At 39.6% G+C, this 19,125-nt stretch overlaps 1 protein-coding gene across 1 annotated transcript; it reads left to right on the forward strand.

Moving 5' to 3' along the window:
• Positions 1 to 947: 947 nt before the first annotated feature.
• On the forward strand, positions 948 to 19,080 carry na (sodium leak channel non-selective protein na). The gene is made up of 35 exons (XM_028323423.1): positions 948 to 1,280; positions 1,367 to 1,552; positions 1,727 to 1,950; positions 2,070 to 2,198; positions 2,273 to 2,418; positions 2,554 to 2,662; positions 2,772 to 2,971; positions 3,057 to 3,217; positions 3,296 to 3,463; positions 3,546 to 3,737; positions 3,819 to 3,956; positions 4,049 to 4,255; positions 5,822 to 6,063; positions 7,767 to 7,889; positions 8,124 to 8,312; positions 8,799 to 8,978; positions 9,353 to 9,473; positions 9,558 to 9,689; positions 11,669 to 11,836; positions 12,123 to 12,190; positions 12,272 to 12,412; positions 12,507 to 12,627; positions 12,712 to 12,845; positions 12,922 to 13,087; positions 13,604 to 13,798; positions 14,497 to 14,732; positions 15,291 to 15,514; positions 16,020 to 16,156; positions 16,230 to 16,366; positions 16,447 to 16,606; positions 16,691 to 16,795; positions 16,879 to 16,942; positions 17,032 to 17,122; positions 17,224 to 17,303; positions 17,899 to 19,080. Exons 1-35 carry the CDS (start codon positions 1,179 to 1,181, stop codon positions 18,024 to 18,026), a joined length of 5,304 nt encoding a protein of 1,767 aa, XP_028179224.1. The 5' UTR covers positions 948 to 1,178; the 3' UTR covers positions 18,027 to 19,080.
• Positions 19,081 to 19,125: the final 45 nt, after the last annotated feature.

The raw sequence follows: 19,125 nt of genomic DNA on the forward strand, positions 1-19,125 counted from the left end.
GGTTGTCATGTCATGTTGTTGTCAGTTTTGTTGCCATGGTAACTATTTTTTTTTTATGAAAATGTTGCCACATTTTAAAATAAGAGTTCTACTAGCTCACTCTAGCTCATTAGAGCTCACTTCGCTATGCGCTACACTCTCGCTAGTCTAACAGTAATTCTAACCAATAAAATTATCTCTCTACGAAAAGGCGGCACTAGGAAAGAGCGGTTTATTTAAAAAAAAAAATGAATTTTATGAAAAAAATCCACTTTTTTCAAATGTAACTTTTTTGCCATTTCAGTGAAAGATTTTGAAATCGCCACACTTTCTAGTGCATTGCCACCATTCAGACTCCGAAAGCCAAGAAAAAGAACTTACTAAAGTATGAATTTGTGGAATCGTATCATCATCGTGTCAATCAGTCGATCAATAAATTATAATGCATAAAAAAGTTAAAAATCCAGTTTGATTATAGTTCCAAAATACTGGACTGTCCTGTCGATGACATTGACAGTGGGGCGCCACCGTCAATACCGGATCGCTGGTTCAGATTTTTGCCATGTTGGAAACCATATAGTTGAACGATGGTAGCGCCTAGCGCCCCCCTGTCATTGAGTTTGGTGGGACAGTTCAGCGTGGGTCATCTAGAGATGGGTAGTGGGTAAAAACCCATTTCACCCGATTGGGTTAAAACAAAAACCCNTTAGACTTATTACTTATTAATCAATAAACTTAAATGAGAAAAATTCAATAAAAATAAAGAAAAGATACCAATTGAAATAATTATAAAATTATTTGTTTTCACCCGGTGTAAACACCCACGGGTGGAATGAAACGGGTTTTTATTGGGTTTTTACCCTCATGTGGGTTTTTACCCGGGTGGAAACCCATCTCTAGGGTCATCTATATTTGTTTTTTGGTCGAAAAAATAAAAAGTCAATGTCAAAATTGACAAACAATTGACATCAAGTGATATGGGCTGGGTTTTCGTATTTCCCGAACATTTCCCAAGTTTTTATTTTAAAAGTTTGAATTCGTGCCTTGTTTTTTCCTTGTGAATTAGTTTAATTCCTGCTGTAAAAGATAATGCCTCTCGCTGTAAGCATAGAACAACAACATTCGACGAAACATAAGATACCAATTTATTGCTGCGGCTGACTATATTAGTTTCAAAAATTATCTTCAAACGCATAAAAATGTTGGGGAGGAAGCAGAGCTTGAAAGGGGAACCAGTTTTAGCGGATTATGGGCCCGAGGAGTCATTAAATGAAAGTGCCGACATAGAATGGGTAAATAAGGTAAGCAATGAAATGAAAAACATCTACTGCGCTTATTTATAAAGTGTCTAGTAAAATGTTGACTTAATATTGTTTATCTATTACAGTTATGGGTCAGAAGGATATTAAGATCATGTGCTCTGCTAAGTTTGTTGTCTGTTTCTCTGAATACACCAAAATCTTTCGAAAAATACCCCTATCTTCAAACAGTAACTTTTGCTGTGGACTGCTGTGTTACTCTCTTGTTTACAGCAGAAATGATTGCAAAAATGCACATCAGAGGCATCTTGAAGGTAAATATTACATTAACAGATACATAAGTATATTAAAATTTATGTGGTCTTTAAAAATGCGATATATTCATATTCATATTAATTTATTTGCTCACTAAGTGTAGGTACATGAGGTCTAATTTAAAGGTTTAATTTACCCAGAAGTGTGATTTCTTATTTAAACGTTGTTTGCAGGGTGATGTAGCATACCTAAAAGATCACTGGTGCCAATTTGATGCTTCTATGGTATTCCTCCTTTGGGTGTCTGTTTTGTTGCAAATGTTTGAACTGACTGGAATTGTGCCAAGATACAGCTATCTCAGTATACTGCGGGCCCCAAGACCACTGATCATGATCCGTTTCCTCAGAGTCTTCCTTAAATTCTCCATGCCAAAATCTAGGATTAATCAAATATTCAAGTAAGTTTTATTTCTTATATTATCACTTTCCTTCTAATTCATAAGCTATAGATTTGTTGATTGATGGCTAAATGCTTATAAATACTTTAGTGTCTACACATATTACTTTTGCTTTGCAGGAGATCAAGCCAGCAGATCTACAATGTGACCCTATTCTTCCTCTTCTTCATGTCTTTGTACAGTTTGTTGGGAGTCCAATTCTTTGGAGAATTGACTCATCACTGTGTCAGGAACACTACTGACCCTGAGTAAGTATCTTTGTATTATTATCATAACTGTTACATCAAATTTACTTATGTGCTAATTTTATGTATTTTTACAGTCATATAACCATCAATTCTCTGGCCATTCCTGATACATTTTGTTCACCTGACCCTGGTTCTGGATATCAATGCCCTTCTGGAATGAAATGCATGAAATTGAAACTATCTAAATATATTATGGGCTTCAATGGATTTGAAGAGTTTGGTTAGTATTCTTTTTTACATAACAACTCATTGACTTCTTCTCCTGTTCCTGTAAAATGTGTGTAATTCTGTGTTTCAAAATGTATTAATGAGGATAGATAAGTGTTTATTAATAAATTGGTATTTCTATTTGCAGCAACAAGTCTATTTACTGTCTATCAGGCTTCCTCCCAAGAAGGATGGGTGTTCATTATGTACAGAGCCATTGATTCTCTGCCCACCTGGCGATCAGCCCTCTATTTCAGGTTTATTATCTTTATTTTTAATATTTATACTTTTTAATTTCCATTAATACCTATGTATATATACAGAGATACAGTAGGAAAAAATATTAAATTGATATTTTATTTTCAGCACAATGATTTTCTTCCTAGCTTGGTTGGTGAAGAATGTGTTTATTGCTGTAATAACTGAAACTTTCAATGAGATTAGGGTACAGTTTCAGCAAATGTGGGGTGTAAGGAACCCAATAACAAAGGGAAGCACCACACAGTTCTTTACAGGAGATGACAATGGCTGGAAACTCGTTACCATTGATGAGAACAAGCATTCAGGTAAAAAAATAGCTATTATAATCTTAAAATCAAGTTTAACATTGGTAATTACAAAATAATTTACTTTAATGATTATATTTTACAGGAAGTGCCCCAGAAATATTTCACAAGATGTTGCGTTCAGCATACTTTCGACTGCTAGTAATGGGTGTTGTTCTAGCAAATGGAATAATCACAGCAACAATGCATTTTAAACATGATGATCATCCTAGAGAATTCTTCTATGAAAAATATTACTATATTGAGGTAGATTCATGGATATCATTAGGCAATAACATTTTGTAATGAAACATTACTACAAAATAAATGTGTATATTATTCCAGATTGCATTTACCATATTTTTGGATTTGGAAGCTCTGATCAAAATTTGGTGCTTGGGTTTGAAAGGATATTTCAAGCATTCTGTCCATAAATTCGAACTTCTCTTGGCCATTGGGACTACAATCCACATTATTCCTCAACTTTATATGTCTGTGTTCACCTACTTTCAGGTAAATGATAATAATAATGATGATGTAAGCCTATTTTAACATTAAATAGTACTTAAATAAAACCTATAAAATATGTTTGCAGGTATTACGTATTGTGAGACTAATCAAGGCATCTCCATTGTTAGAAGGATTTGTATACAAGATTTTCGGTCCTGGGAAAAAGCTCGGCAGTCTCATAATATTCACTATGTGCTTGCTTATTATTAGCTCTTCAATATCAATGCAACTATTCTGCTTTTTATGTGAATTCACAAAGTTTGAAACCTTTCCTGAGGTAAGAAATCTAAGTCAGAGAAGAGGAATTCTCTATTCCAATTGGAAAAGAGTAGGATTAATATTGGAATCTGTTTTCCAGGCATTTATGTCTATGTTCCAAATCTTGACCCAAGAAGCGTGGGTGGAGGTAATGGACGAAACAATGGTCCGCACAAGTCAGACTCTTACACCACTCGTCGCCATTTACTTCATACTATACCATTTGTTTGTGACATTGGTAAGAATACTACATATTCTTCAATCTTTGAATATTTATATAAGATCTTCTAAATATCATTGAACGAACTTATTGTAAAAACCAACTTTCAGATCGTGCTGTCGCTTTTCGTAGCAGTCATCTTAGACAATTTGGAATTGGATGAAGACATAAAGAAGTTGAAACAGCTTAGGTACCGCCAACAAAGTGCAGAAATAAAGGAAAGCTTGCCATTCAGGCTGAGGATCTTTGAGAAATTTCCAGACAGCCCCCAAATGACCAAGTTGCATAAGGTTCCAGGAGATTTCAATCTACCTAAGGTAATATTTTTTGTTGCATCACTGACACCTTTATTACCTTGGTAAAGTAATAATGGTTCTCTTTATAATTAATAAAATGAATATATTATGTATTTTTAATAGTCTCAAGTGTTTTCAAAGCACAAAAGTATTTAAGAAAGTATTATTAAGGCCAAGTTACTGTCCGTGTAGGCGTAGGCGTGTATAAAGCTACGCCTCCGTGGCCTGTAGACTAGACTAGATTGCGCTGCTTAAACTTGTCCATAGATTTTGGTATCCTTCCGTTTGGCCAAATTACTTTTCGCCAAATTTCACTTCGCAAACAACTTATCGCCAAAGTTTCATTTCCCAAATGAACTTTTAGCAACTGTACTTTTCGCAACTAATTCATTTGGTCAAATTATCATTTGGCAAAATTTTACTTGGCAAATGTTTATATAGCAAATGTTTTATTTTGGCAAATATTATATCCCAAATAATTTGTTTGGTCAAATTGACACTTCACATACTTACCCACCGTTACCCACTAATCAAAGCATAAGGCAGATGATCATGGTTTTCACAAGAATTTTATGTAAAACAAAGAGATTGCAGAAAATAGTATGGTTGCAGAGAGTAGGTATCGCAGAAAATAGTAGGTTAGGTTAGGTTAGAACAGTGACCCTTAACGCGCGAAGGCGAGCGAAGCGTGCCGCGGCAGCGGCCGCCGAGCGCTAGAATCACCTCTCTATTGTTTAATGAATCATTTGGTTTCAATAAAAAGAATGAAACATGAAAATTAATTTAGAACAAATTTTATATTATCTACTCACTAAACAAAATAATAACCACAAGCTAATTTGTAGTCCATTCTATGCGACAATCAAATTATTTTGTAAATAGTTTATCGTGAAATATTTTTGCCAAATGAAATATTTGGCAAAACATACTTTGCCAAACAATAATTTGCTAAACAATAATATGCCAAAAACTACATTTGCGAATTAAAAGTTTGCAATAAGTTGTTTTGCCAAATGAGAATTTGCCAAATGAAAATTTGCGAAACGTTGTTTGCGATGTGATAATTTGGGAAACGTTTTTTGGCCAAACATTAGTAATCCATAGATTTTCATTTGTTTTTGTAGCTGTTAAAAAGGCAATAGAAAATTTGACACCATTCCCCAATAATTCGAAATCACAACTTTTTTTAAAAAGACACTTCATTCTGGTCTTAAATCTTAATGTCTATGTAAATTAAGATTTTTGGTTGTATTGTAATGAGGGTTTTCGCGAATGAAAAATCCGCCAGATGGCAATACGTAGACGCTAAATTCTGCATGATTGGTTATTTTTGACATGACATTGACAGATATGTCAAAATCCACCGATCACGCAGCAGTCAGACCCCACATCCACGTCCCGCCATCTAGCGGATCTTTCATTCGCGAAAACCCTCATTGCGAAAAGTAGTTGAATTGAGTTGACAACATAGTGACGTCACTTGCTTGTATTGCCATACAAAATCTATGGGAGAGTTTCGTTTTGACAGTTTTAAAAAGTACGTCAATTGATTGGTGGTGTCAACACGTCTATTAACATTGTCCTTAGGTCCGCGAGTCGTTCATGCGTCAGTTCGTCTGCGAGGACGGTGAAGAGGAGGTGGTGGTGGGGACCGCGGGCGGCGGCGCGCCCGACGGCGACCAGTCGCGGCGCGCTTTTGAATACATCGGCGCGGCCAAGATCGCCTTCCCCTACCGCAAGCGGTGCCTGGTCAAGACGCTGGTGGTGGCCCCGCCCTCGCAGCGACCCAGCTCGGCGCTGCGGAGACACGTCGTTGCCACTATTATTGAGTACGCATCCATAAAGCTTCAACCACAAAACGCGTGCAGATGCCATCACGGGCGCCATCAAAGGCCAATGACAGGTCGCGCGGACTTTCATGGGCCGCGCGACCTGTCATTGATTGGCATAAGATCGCGCGGGCGATGGCGATCTGCACGCGTTGGTGTGGTTGAAGCTTTTGTTTACATGAAACAAAATTAACGTGTTTCAATTGTTTTGACGTTATAGCCTGACCAGGAACATAAAAACCCTGGCATAGAGGCGCGTCAATTGCATTTGATAGTGCAACACTGAGTACAGTCGTACCTGTGTTAAATTAATAGGGTAACTTTATGTATCAGGATTCAGGATTACGGGCTAATATGATATTTTCATAAATTAACGAAACAATATTATTATAGGTAACCTGGTTTAAATAAATTAAATGAAACCATCAATCGAGTTAGTAGGATTTATTTTATTATTCATCAATAATCAAATTCAGNGCGATCACGTGGTAATTAAAATATTTTATTGTTATTTTTCATTACAGTCTATTTTTACTACAAATTCTATTTCAGACGTAATGAAAAATAAAATTAAGTTATTTTTAGCGATGAAACGAAAACGAATGACGAAAATTTGGAACAGCAAGTTATGAATGTATACCTACTAATATTATAAAGAGGAATAATACTAATAATTTATTTGCCATAAATAGGTGGTTACAGAATAGTTAATAGGAATGCTCTCCCAGCAGGGTCCCACCTAGTTGTAGGGGGATTGTAGGGGTTATATGGTCCTATATGGGGCTCGAGTATGGCACAGTGCTGTGTAGTCGTGGAGCATCCTACTGTTCAAAAAAGCGCAACGCATGATATCACTGAGGCACAAATATTATTATAGGTAACCTGGTTTAAATAAATTAAATGAAACCATCAATCGAGTTAGTAGGATTTATTTTATTATTCATCAATAATCAAATTCAGAACTTGAATATTCAACTGCAATGTCTGCTCATGAACGCTTCAAACTCGGTACTTCTTTTCCAATTCCATAAAATTCAACACTTAGAAAGTGACAAAAAACTTTAAAGTAGGTAGGTATTTGAAACAAACTACAACTAATTTTCATAGTGTACTGTACTATACGATAAACATGTCAGTCAATTTGACAATCTTTGTCGGAAACATTATTTTCAATGAAAATATTGTCCGAACCCTTAGTATTTCTCTTCGACAAATACTTTAACACATTGTGAACCACTTTTCTTTCACGACTATAAAAAGATTTTAGCAATTTAATTCACAAAATCAATTGCGCACATTTAAAATAAAGTTTGTTTACACTTTGACAGCAATAGACTGACATGCAAGGTGACATGTCAATGAAGTTTTCAGTTACTGTTGCGAGTATTAGTACCATTAGTTTTCCGCAACATGGCGAGGGTTTTTATGTTCCTGGTCAGGCTATAGTTACTTTTTTGTTTATTTATTCAGAAACCTTTTTTTATTGCAGGTATTTATGTTGAGAGTCATCTGGCTTTAAAGGTTTTGTTATATTTATTTAATTTGTTTTTTTTCCATGCTATACATTTTGTTTAAATATTTTTAATTACATTTTTATTATTATTTTTGTTTAATATCACACTCAAACATCAAATAGACATTGATATAAGAATATTAGCTGATTTCGTTGAGGCGTTACTAATTTAATTAAACTACAATTTCAGTGACTCAAACAACCATCGACCGTTGTTGGGAGATTCAGCAATGCTAGCAACTGGAGGCAAATCAGGTTTGAAATCCCAAGGCACAATATCCAGCGCTAAGCAGCTACGTGTTGATCAAAAGAAGTAAGTTTACTATTATACATATATTGTATTTTTTATTTATATCTTGTATTGTACTGTACACAATAACATTATGCACTTGCAATTAATTAAATGCTGTTGAAACATTGTTAAACAAATAAAATAAATAAATAAATGACTGAAGTATGAGCGCAAAAAAGCCACGGTTCACTCTTGCTTTCGGCGACAGAATTTCCCATTGCCGTTAATACCTAAAGTGTGATAATAATCTGGTAGGTTTGGCTCGCGTTCCATAAGGCGTTCTGTGCGCAGTGGCTCCATCAAGCTGAAGCAGACTTACGAGCACTTGCTTGAGAACGGCGACATCGGCGCGGCGTCGCGCGTCGTGCCGTCGTCGCGCGCGCGTCCGCCCTACCTTGACATACGCCTGCTGCAGGCCAAGAGGCAGCAGGCAGAGATGAGGCGGTAAGTTCAATCTCCCCATAGAATGTTAATTTAATTATGCATCATGCATGGTTCCTTATAAGCAAGAAGGCAACCTTCGACAAAAAAGGTCTTGGATCTCCCAGTATAACTAAGTTCTTAATTTGCATGATACCTTGACATACCTTCAGCAACCCGATAGATAACAGACCGAGAGAAGGCGGTAAGTATTTGGCATAAATCTCCAAGTTGAACATAACTTCTGGACAAAGAGCACGTAACGTGCACACTCACTGCAAAGCAGGCTGATATGACGCGGTAACTTTCAGCTTATATCTCCCTATCGAACATAAGTCTTTACTACACAACGACATTGCGCTTAGTACCAAACCAAGAGACAGCAAGAAAAGATGTGACGTTTTCTTTCTTAGATCCCTTCAAGGTGTTCAGCAAGAGTGACAATAGAAGCTAACTGTAAAGTACAACTAGCTCAATCTCCCTACAACATATTTAACATTTTATCTCCAGGAACCAACGAGAGGAAGACCTCCGCGAAAACCACCCGTTGTTTGATACGCCACTGCTGATCGTGCCGCGGGAGTCTCGCTTCCGCAAGATCTGCCGCGCCATCGTGGACGCCCGCTACGACGCGCGCTTGCGAGACCCAGTCACCGGCAACGAGAGGAAAGTGCACTACAAGAGCTTCCAGTAAGTCACTTGTATACTGTTCATCATCATCATCATTTCAGTCTTAGGACGTCCACTGCTGAACATAGGCCTCTCCCAATGATTTCCAAAAGTTGGACCGACGACCTCATAAAGGTAGTAGGAAGGCGCTGGATGCAGGCCGCCACCAACCGACCATTGCAGAAATCATTGAGGGAGGCCTGTGTATTATACACAGGGCTGTATAATTTAAGGTGTCTTAATTACCGACTTCTAATTATTGCTTTGCTGTCGGATAGCGCAGCAACAAACATCACATAATATAAACCATGACCCTTCCCCTTTTTGGTTTCCGAACTTTGATCAGACAATCAGTAGTGTATGGTAAAAATTGACATTCATAACGTTTGTTACAGCAATTTCTTGGGCCTAGTGACTTACATGGATTGGGTGATGATTATGGTGACTACTCTCTCCTGCCTGTCGATGATGTTTGAAACTCCCTCGTATCGCGTTATGGAAAACTTCGTGCTACAGGTAAAATACACTCTTGTTTTATTAAAAGTCTCTTTCATACTTCATAATATAGGTATTCTTCTAATATTGATATTTCTGTTACAGATAGCCGAGTATGGATTTGTCATCTTTATGAGTCTTGAGTTGGCCCTAAAAATATTGGCAGATGGATTGTTCTTTACTCCCAAGGCCTATCTAAAAGACGCAGCGGCTGTTCTGGACGTTTTCATTTACATTGTAAGTGGTTATTATTGCCCCATTATCTTGCTTGTATATTTACGTAACTTGACGTGATTTTAGGTAATCGCGTTCACACGTGGATACAATTCTTTGTATGTTCCCGATTTGGCTTCGAGAGCAAAGAGTTTTGTTCGTCGCCGCGTCTACAGGCTTTGCTGACATATTTGTGATAGATGATTCGCAATGCACAGCAGCCAATGGGACGGTGCACATCGCACCTGCGAGATTTATTAGATATCTCAAAGATGGCCGCTTCACCAAGCCGCTGACTGTTCGTCGATCATCCGTCGTTGTTGTGTAGATGTGAAGAATCCAGATTTGGTCCAAGAGAATCTTTTCAATTTATCATTTAAGATAGCTTTTAAAAACCACGGTTATGTCAGTGTTCTTGTCGGGCAGGTGTCGCTGACCTTCCTGTGCTGGATGCCGCGCAGCGTGCCGCCGGGCTCTGCCGTGCAGATAAATAAAATTGTCGGAGTGGTCGCCATGGCCGAAATCGGTCGGATGGATCATCATCATCAAATAAAATTGTTATCTACCTACCTAGATTTGGTCCATGATTTATCTCAGGGTTCTTTGCCGGTAAATGTCGTTGACCTTCCTGTGCTGGATGCCGTGCAGCATGCCTCGGGGCTCGGCCGCGCAGATACATAAAATTGTTATCTACCTACCTAGATTTGATCCACGATTTATCTCGGTTGTTGTTGGGCAGGTGTCGCTAACCTTTCTGTGCTGGATGCCGCGCAGCGTGCCACCCGCCTCGGCCGCGGCGTCGCAGATAAATAAAATTGCTATCACCAAACTGCTAACGTTTGTCTTTTGTCCACGGTTTATCTCAGGGTTCTTTGCCGGCAGGTGTTGTTGACCTTTCTGTGCTGGATGCCGCGCAGCGTGCCGCCGCCTCGACCGCGCAGATAAATAAAATTGCTATCACCAAACTGCTAACGTTTGTCTTTTGTCCACGATTTATCTCAGGGTTCTTTGCCGGCAGGTGTCGCTAACCTTCCTGTGCTGGATGCCGTGCAGCATGCCTCGGGGCTCGGCCGCGCAGATAAATAAAATTGTTATCTACATATCTAGATTTGGTCTACGATTTATCTCAGGGGTCTTTGCCGGTAGGTGTCGCTAACCTTCCTGTGCTGGATGCCGCGCAGCGTGCCGCCGGGTTCGGCCGCGCAGATAAATAAAATTGTTATCTACCTACCTAGATTTGGTCCACGATTTATCTCAGGGTTGTTGTTGGGCAGGTGTCGCTAACCTTCCTGTGCTGGATGCCGCGCAGCGTGCCACCCGCCTCGGCCGCGGCGTCGTAGATAAATAAAATTGCTATCACCAAACTGCTAACGTTTGTCTTTTGTCCACGGTTTATCTCAGGGTTCTTTGCCGGCAGGTGTTGTTGACCTTTCTGTGCTGGATGCCGCGCAGCGTGCCGCCGCCTCGATCGCGCAGATAAATAAATAAAAAATAGTCATCACCGAGCTGCTAACGTTTGTCTTTTGTCCACGATTTATCTCAGGGTACTTGCCCGGCAGGTGTCGCTAACCTTTCTGTGCTGGATGCCGCGCAGCCTGCCGCCGCCTCGACCACGCAGATAAATAAAATAGTCATCACCGAGCTGCTAACGTTTGTCTTGATCTCGTGACGTACCTAGATTTAGCCCTATAATATATCTCAGGGTTGCTCGGCAGGTGTCGCTAACGTTCCTGTGCTTAATGCCGGGCAGCGTGCCGCCACATCGGCCGCGCAGATAAAAATAAATAAAATTGTTATCACCGAGCTGCTAATGTTTGTCTTTCGTCCATGGTCGTTGTGTAGATGTCACGTACCTAGATTTGGTCCGCGATTTATCTCGGTTCTTGTTGGACAGATGTCGCTAACGTTCCTGCTGTTAATTGTTATCACCGAGCTGCTAACGTTTTATCCACGATTTATTATTTTTTTAGGGTCTACGATTTATCTCTGTTCTTGTCGGGCAGGTGTCGCTAACGTTCCTGTGCTGGATGCCGCGCAGCGTGCCGCCGGGCTCGGCCGCGCAGATGCTGATGATCCTGCGCTGCGTGCGGCCGCTGCGCATCTTCACGCTCGTGCCGCACATGCGCAAGGTGGTCTACGAGCTGTGCCGCGGCTTCAAGGAGATCCTGCTGGTACTGAGACAACTATAATCTCTGATCTGATGATAGCAAGGAGTGATATGCATTTGTTTCGAACTAAATAAAATTAAACGTATTCAATTGTGTCTACGTGTAAGAGCGGATGAAAATCTGGATGATGATCTATCCGACCGACTCCTAGTTGTCTTGGCGGCGCTGGTGTGCCCAAAGATGGCTTACGTAGCCTAATGGCGTACGTAGGATGAAAATGTAATGTTCATATTATTATAACCATTTTCGGTTGGCTGGGTTCACTATGTATTTGTTTTCAACTTACCAGGTATCGACACTGCTGATTTTGCTGATGTTCGTGTTTGCAAGTTATGGTGTTCAACTCTATGGAGGAAGGTAAAATCTTATTTAATTTGAGTAAAATGTTATTTATTTTTATTTTTTTTATATACAACACTATTTTATGTATTTCTATAGATTAGCGAGATGTAATGATCCAACTATTCACCTCCGCGAAAACTGTGTGGGCGTTTTCATGAGACGAGTATTTGTGACCAAGATGAAGCTGAAACCTGGCCCTAACGAAACGTTTCCATCTATGCTCGTGCCTCGCGTCTGGTATGTCTGAAATATAAATAAAATATACAAAATTAAATCGCTGAAATGCTGAACGCTTTTGATATTTTTTACGAAAAAATTCTGTTATTTTTAGGGCGAACCCGAAACGATTCAACTTCGATAATATTGGCGATGCCTTGCTGACGCTATTTGAAGTGCTATCGTTCAAAGGATGGTTGGATGTTCGAGATGTTCTGATAAAGGCACTGGGACCTGTAAGTAACCTTGACTAAATAAATGATAATAAAGGGTTAGATTTGCTTTTTTTAATACGGGAAAGTAATACAACATTTTTTTAGGTACACGCTGTTTACATACACGTCTACATATTCTTGGGATGCATGATTGGTCTGACATTATTCGTGGGCGTGGTCATTGCAAATTACTCTGAGAACAAAGGAACCGCTCTTTTAACTGTCGATCAGCGAAGATGGTAAAATCACTCGATATTTTACAAATAATAATTAAATTTCAAAGAAATGGTTATGATTACTTTTTGTTTCTTCTAGGTGTGACCTAAAAAAGAGATTGAAAATCGCTCAGCCACTCCATTTGCCGCCTCGGCCAAACAAACGTAAAATCCGTGCATTTGCGTATGACGTGACACAAAATCTTACTTTCAAGCGTGTTATTGCCATCGTGGTACTCATCAACAGTGCTTTATTAGCAGTCACGGTAAATCTTGTTTATCTTGCTTTACATCTTTTAATAGAAGAAAGAATATGTTCACCCATTAGAAGTCCCTGATATTTTAACTGTAAACTTATACGGGAATCGGTGAAAGTGACCCTTATAATAATATCAGTGGGTGTTGTTCCAGCTAGCATCAAGAGCACACCTCTTGTAACGAAACTACAACAGCGATACAATTTTAGTACACATAATATATTTTCACGTCCCACTTTACCAAAGTGGCGAAGTGAATGCAAAATATTACAGATTGAAATCGTTTCGATATCATCATTGGTTTGGCGGCATTGTTTTGCACAATGGCCCAATCAAGAGACTATAAATGCCCGTTTTCACCATCAATCTCTAATTTTTAAGTAACCCCTATGAAAACAAAATTCCTTTGATTGATGGTGAAAACGGGCATAAGTGCGGTTTCGATTGCCCTGCTAAACTCTATAGGCATAATAGAGTCACGACGTCTGCTTTTGTTTTTTGCTGACATGTCATTGTTTCGTTCAGTGGAACCGCCACTCGAAGTTCACCGAACAACTGGCACTGACGTCAGCACTACTAACGCTAGTGTTTGTGGTGGAAGTGCTGCTGAAGACCATCGCGTTCACGCCGCGCGGCTACTGGCAGAGCCGCCGCAACCGCTACGACTTGCTCGTCACGGTAGCTGGCTGCATATGGATCTTCATGCATTTCGTATTGAAAGTAAGTGTACTCATGTTTCTGATTGTAATTGTATCTAAGAAACTCTTATTTTTGACGATTCCACCACCACCATCATCATCATCATTTCACTTATTAGGATTGTAATTTTATCCAAGAAACTTATTTATGACGATTCCACCATCATCATCATCATTATCATTTCAGCCACAGGACGTCCACTGCTGAACATAGACCTCCCCCAATGACTTCCACATCGCACTGTTGGTAGCGGCCTGCATCCAGCGCCTTCCTGCGCTTTTATCAGGTCGTCGGTCCACCTTGTGGGTGGACGCTGCGTTATCCGGCACGTGGCCTCCACACCAGAACCTTGCTGTCCCATCAGCCGTCAGTTCTGCGTATCATGTGCCCTGCCCATTGTCACTTCAGCTTGCTAATCCATCGGGCTATGTATTTCGTTTCTGGTTCGATCTCGTAAAGAAACACCGAGCATAGCCCTTTCCATAGCACGCTGTGCAACTTTATGCTTCATTTATAGTGAGAGGCCACGTTCGGAGCCGTATGTCATCTCTGATAACACACACTGATTATTACAGTCTTTCGTCTTGAGGCATTGAGGTATTTTGGACGGAAAAATGCTTATGTTAATTCTTATGGTATTCCCGAACGCTGCTGAGTTGGATTCTCTTTCTCAAAACTGAACTGTAGTTGAGAGAATACAAGACAGTTTATTTCCTCAGCTGTCCCACCTGCTCCAAAACGACCTATCGTACTTCGTGGGCTTCATGGTGGTGATCCTGCGCTTCTTCACGATCACGGGCAAGCATACCACGTTAAAGATGCTGATGCTGACGGTGGGCGTGAGCGTGTGCAAGAGCTTCTTCATCATCTTCGGCATGTTCCTGCTGGTGTTCTTCTACGCGCTCGCCGGGACCATCGTGTTTGGGAACGTCAAGTATGGGGAAGGGATTGGGAGGTAAGTTAAAAAAAAATACTTGATTTCACCACCCGGTTTCACCATCAATCCGTAATTTTTAAGTGACCCCTATGAATACAAAATTCCTGTTAAGTGTTACCATGGGTCACTTAAAAATTAGGGATTGATGGTGAAAACGGGCATTAATGTCCTATGTTCCCTAGATGGGGCAGAGGGCGTTCACAACAGTCCTCCATCGCGTTCGGTCTTGAGCTTCGCGTTTGATCTCGCTCCAAGTCTTGCCGACCTTCTTCGTCTCGTCTGCTACAGTGCGTCGCCAAGTTTTATTGGCACGACTACGTTTGCGTTTTGCGAAAAAATTACGATGTAAAAAAATCGTATTCCATTTACGTGCGCACACACATTTTTATTACTCCCTTAAGTAAAGAACAAGCCCAAAGTGTACTTGGGTATATTTATATCTATTCTTTGGAGTCATACGTGGTATTCAATAAAGTAAACGCAGCTACTGCTTGTAATATTGATGAGAGATAGAAAAAGAATAGAATGCACATACAAATTGCTTACATGTTGAAATAATATGTACGTGTTTTGCAGGCGGGCAAACTTCAACTCGCCGATCCACAGCGTGGCGATGTTGTTCCGTATCGTAACGGGCGAAGACTGGAACAAGATCATGCACGACTGCATGGTGGCGCCGCCCTTCTGCACGCCCGCCGACAACTACTGGGAGACCGACTGCGGCAACTTCACCGCCTCGCTGGCCTACTTCTGCACCTTCTACGTCATCATCACCTACATCGTGCTCAACCTGCTCGTGGGTCAGTATTGTTGTCGTCATTTTACTTAATGGCAGTCTAATGGTCAGTATCGTCGTCATTTAACTTAATGGCAGTCCAATTGTCAGTATCGTCATGTGCGTTTCATTTAATGGCAGTCCAATGCGCAGTACCGTCATGTTCATTTCACTTAATGGCAGTCCAATGGTCAGTACCGTCATGTTCATTTCACTTAATAGCAGCCCAATGGTCAGTACCGTCATGTTCATTTCACTTAATGGCAGTCCAATGGTCAGTATGTCGTCCACATAATGCAGCTAACTAATCCCAACTAGTAATGATAGATCCCGAGAACAGCAGTAATCAGCATCAGAACAGGTGTGATGTAAAATACATATCTGTATAGGTCTAAAATGTTCGCATATTTGTTCCTTACTCACCTTTCAAGACATCCTCTGGATTAGGGGGGATGGTTTTATCCTGTTCTAAAGCAGCCAAATATGCAGTCCACAAAACGGCTAGCTAACCAATACCTTTTACCTTGCAGCTATTATCATGGAGAACTTTTCATTATTTTACTCGAACGAAGAAGACGCTCTGTTGTCGTACGCCGACATCAGAAACTTCCAGAACACTTGGAACGTCGTAGATGTCCATCAAAAGGGTGTGATACCAGTGCGGAAAGTAAGTCAAACAAAAAATATTGGCTTAAACCATACAAAATTGCTTAAAAAAATAATCATGTTTTTTTTTCAAGGTGAAGTTCATTCTTCGACTACTAAAAGGTCGGTTAGAATGCGACACTCACAAAGAGCGACTGCTCTTCAAATACATGTGCTATGAACTTGAACGGCTTCACAACGGAGAGGATGTCACTTTCCATGACGTCATCAAGTGAGTTCAATAATTTACATGTCATTGAATATTGCAGTTGAAATTCAACCTTATTTATGAAACACTAATGTTATTTTTAGCATGCTATCATACCGCACAGTGGACATTCGAAAATCCCTACAAATGGAAGAGTTGCTAGCGAGAGAGGAGTTCGAGTTTTTGGTTGAAGAGGAGGTGGCCAAGCAGACCATACGCACGTGGCTTGAGGGATGCTTGAAAAAGATACGCGCCAATAGCAGCGTAAGATACATCAACTTTTTTAATATCCTATAACTATTTTCGTCAAAATCATTGGCTACAAACTTTATGGTATTTTCTTTTTAGAAACAACAAACCAGTCTCATAGCGGGCTTAAGAAAAACAAATGAACAAACAGTTGATCTGAACAGTGAGAAGATGGACAAAGAAAAACTTGAAACTGAAACTCAGGTAACTTGGTGCATCAACATTTTATTGTTTTCATTTGAATATAAATGTTGTTCACTAAATGATAATATGTATTCTGTTTATAGATGGCCATAGCAAATATTGGGCGATCAGAAATAACAGAATCGGCTTCTCAACCCGTCATGTCCAGTGAGTATACGTTGACCATTTACAACTTTGTAAAGTGTCAAAAAGATATGGACAGATATTAGGGCTAAAATATTTAATTTGTATTACAGATATAACTTCATCATTTGACTCTCAATCAAAGCGATCGTCTACTAAGGGGCAATTCAAAAGACCTGGATTACCCTCTGTGACTATACCAAGGTTCTGTATCAAAAGTAATATTCGTAATTATCACATATCTGAATACAAAAGTTTGTTCTACGATGTTGTAACGTTATGCATTGTATATCATTTGTTTACAGACCAGAAAGTCCCGTCAACAAAAAGTACTTACAACCTACTTTAAGCGACCCGCACCCTGCCTTAAACAAGAAGACTCCAAGTAAGTTCAGTAGGTATCATTTGTGCAATTATTCCTTCCATACATTAACCAATCGGGACTGACCAAGGCTCTCTCTGTCCAAACCTGTGTAGTTTAAATTCTTCTCATTAATTTTGTAATCACTTGGACGTCTATAGATATATTAGATTGGTACTATCCGTTCGCTATAAATTTGCCGCTGGCGATATGATGTCACTCAAACGGAAGCGTCTATAACTATGACAAACTATATTTAAAATATATTTTATTTATTGTTATTGATAAAAATTGTGTATTTGCGTAAAATAAGACACATTAATTGCGTTTAATCACTAAATAATTGCGTTTCATCGCGGTTGGGGAGGGGACGCGAATTCCACGGACCGGCAAACTTAGCGCGAACGGGTAGTAGTAGTAATTGGATGTGCGCGGTGCTGGTAGATAGCTTGAATTATCTTTACGCGCTTAATCCGAACGCTCGCGGCAACATCTTTCGAAAATTTAATATGGTTGTTGCGCGAAATGACTCATCACGTCCCTTCATTTAGTGTCCCCTAGTAGTGGTATCCCTGGCTTGTCTATCCTGCAAGGTGCTCAATTGTAAACACCTCCCCAGCAGTGATAAAGAGCAACAACCGCGCGCACAACAGCGGCGGCGGCGCGCGCGAGCAGCCGGCGCTGCACGACGTGCGCGCGTGGTGGGGCACGCAGATCATGCACTTCGCGCTCTTCGACACAGACTAAGCTCTTTTGAGACTCCAACACGTAATAATATTATTTATAGTGTCTTATAGTGCCCGCACAGCATCGCCGCGAAGCCAGCGCAATTTTTTTTCTGACAAGTAACCCAACCCCCTTACCCCTTTGTTGCATTTTAGTTTACTTCACCTTATTGCACAGAATATCGGACTACAAAGGGCGAACTGAATGTTAAAAGCACAGGGTCGCTGCGACGCCAGCGCAAAGTTTTTTTCTGACAAGTAACCCAATCCCCTTACTTCTCTGTTGCATAAATTGAATTTATTTCGCTTTATTCCACACAATATCGGATTACAAAAGGCGAACTTAATGTCAAAATGTGTATTCTTAGCCAAAACCACTTATCGTTTATTTTAATCAACGTACTTACGTACCTCTACAAAAGCGTCGAATAGTAACTGAAAACTGTTTCATTTCAAATAAGTAGGTAATGCACAAAAATTTAATAATTTTGTTGATTAGTACTGAATTTGTGCTCCTATATTGAGGACATAAGAGTTTTAAAGCATGTTTACTGTTTAGTGTGTATTTGTCTTATGATATTAACTATTGTCCTTTGTTACTTAGATTTCACTGTAGTATTGTAATGGTAGGTAAAGATAGATGATATTTCCATTTTGATAGTATAGGCCTATGAAGGAGATATTATTATTCCACTGCCAAAAAATATCCTATTGCAGGATTTTAAAGATTAATATGTATGGATTTTTCCATCCTTAATTAAAATAAGGTGCTAAGTATGGGGTTTATAGGCCTAATACTATAAGGAAATATCTCGTGTTTTGTTTAGAGTACACAAATGTATTAGACATAATATTAAAATGTGAACTATTGAAGAGGGCATATAGAATTGTCATTGACGCCGATTCGTTTGTATCTCTGCTAGGTCATAGCAGACATAATAATTTTACAACTAAAGAGAGAAATTTTGATACTGATCGATCACATAGAAGTGCCAAACGCGAAAGCCAAACATCATAACTAAATTCAAGTGAGTAAAAAATCAAAGAGACGATGCCACTGACAATTTGATAGGAGTGATATCGCAAAATATTTCAGAATTAATTCTAGTAGTGCTTATTGA

The sequence above is a fragment of the Ostrinia furnacalis genome, unplaced genomic scaffold (genome assembly GCF_004193835.3).
Source record: "Ostrinia furnacalis isolate ACB-3 unplaced genomic scaffold, ASM419383v2 OfSCF0069, whole genome shotgun sequence".
NCBI lineage: Eukaryota > Metazoa > Arthropoda > Insecta > Lepidoptera > Crambidae > Ostrinia > Ostrinia furnacalis.

Excerpts from the sequence above, each read along its gene's own strand:
- na (XM_028323423.1), top strand. The coding sequence starts at position 1,179 with ATGTTGGGGAGGAAGCAGAGCTTGAAAGGGGAACCAGTTTTAGCGGAT. Across the intron at positions 2,419-2,553 it reads CAATGGATTTGAAGAGTTTG|CAACAAGTCTATTTACTGTC; the intron begins GTTAGTATTCTT and ends TTCTATTTGCAG. Across the intron at positions 16,367-16,446 it reads ACTTTCCATGACGTCATCAA|CATGCTATCATACCGCACAG; the intron begins GTGAGTTCAATA and ends TGTTATTTTTAG.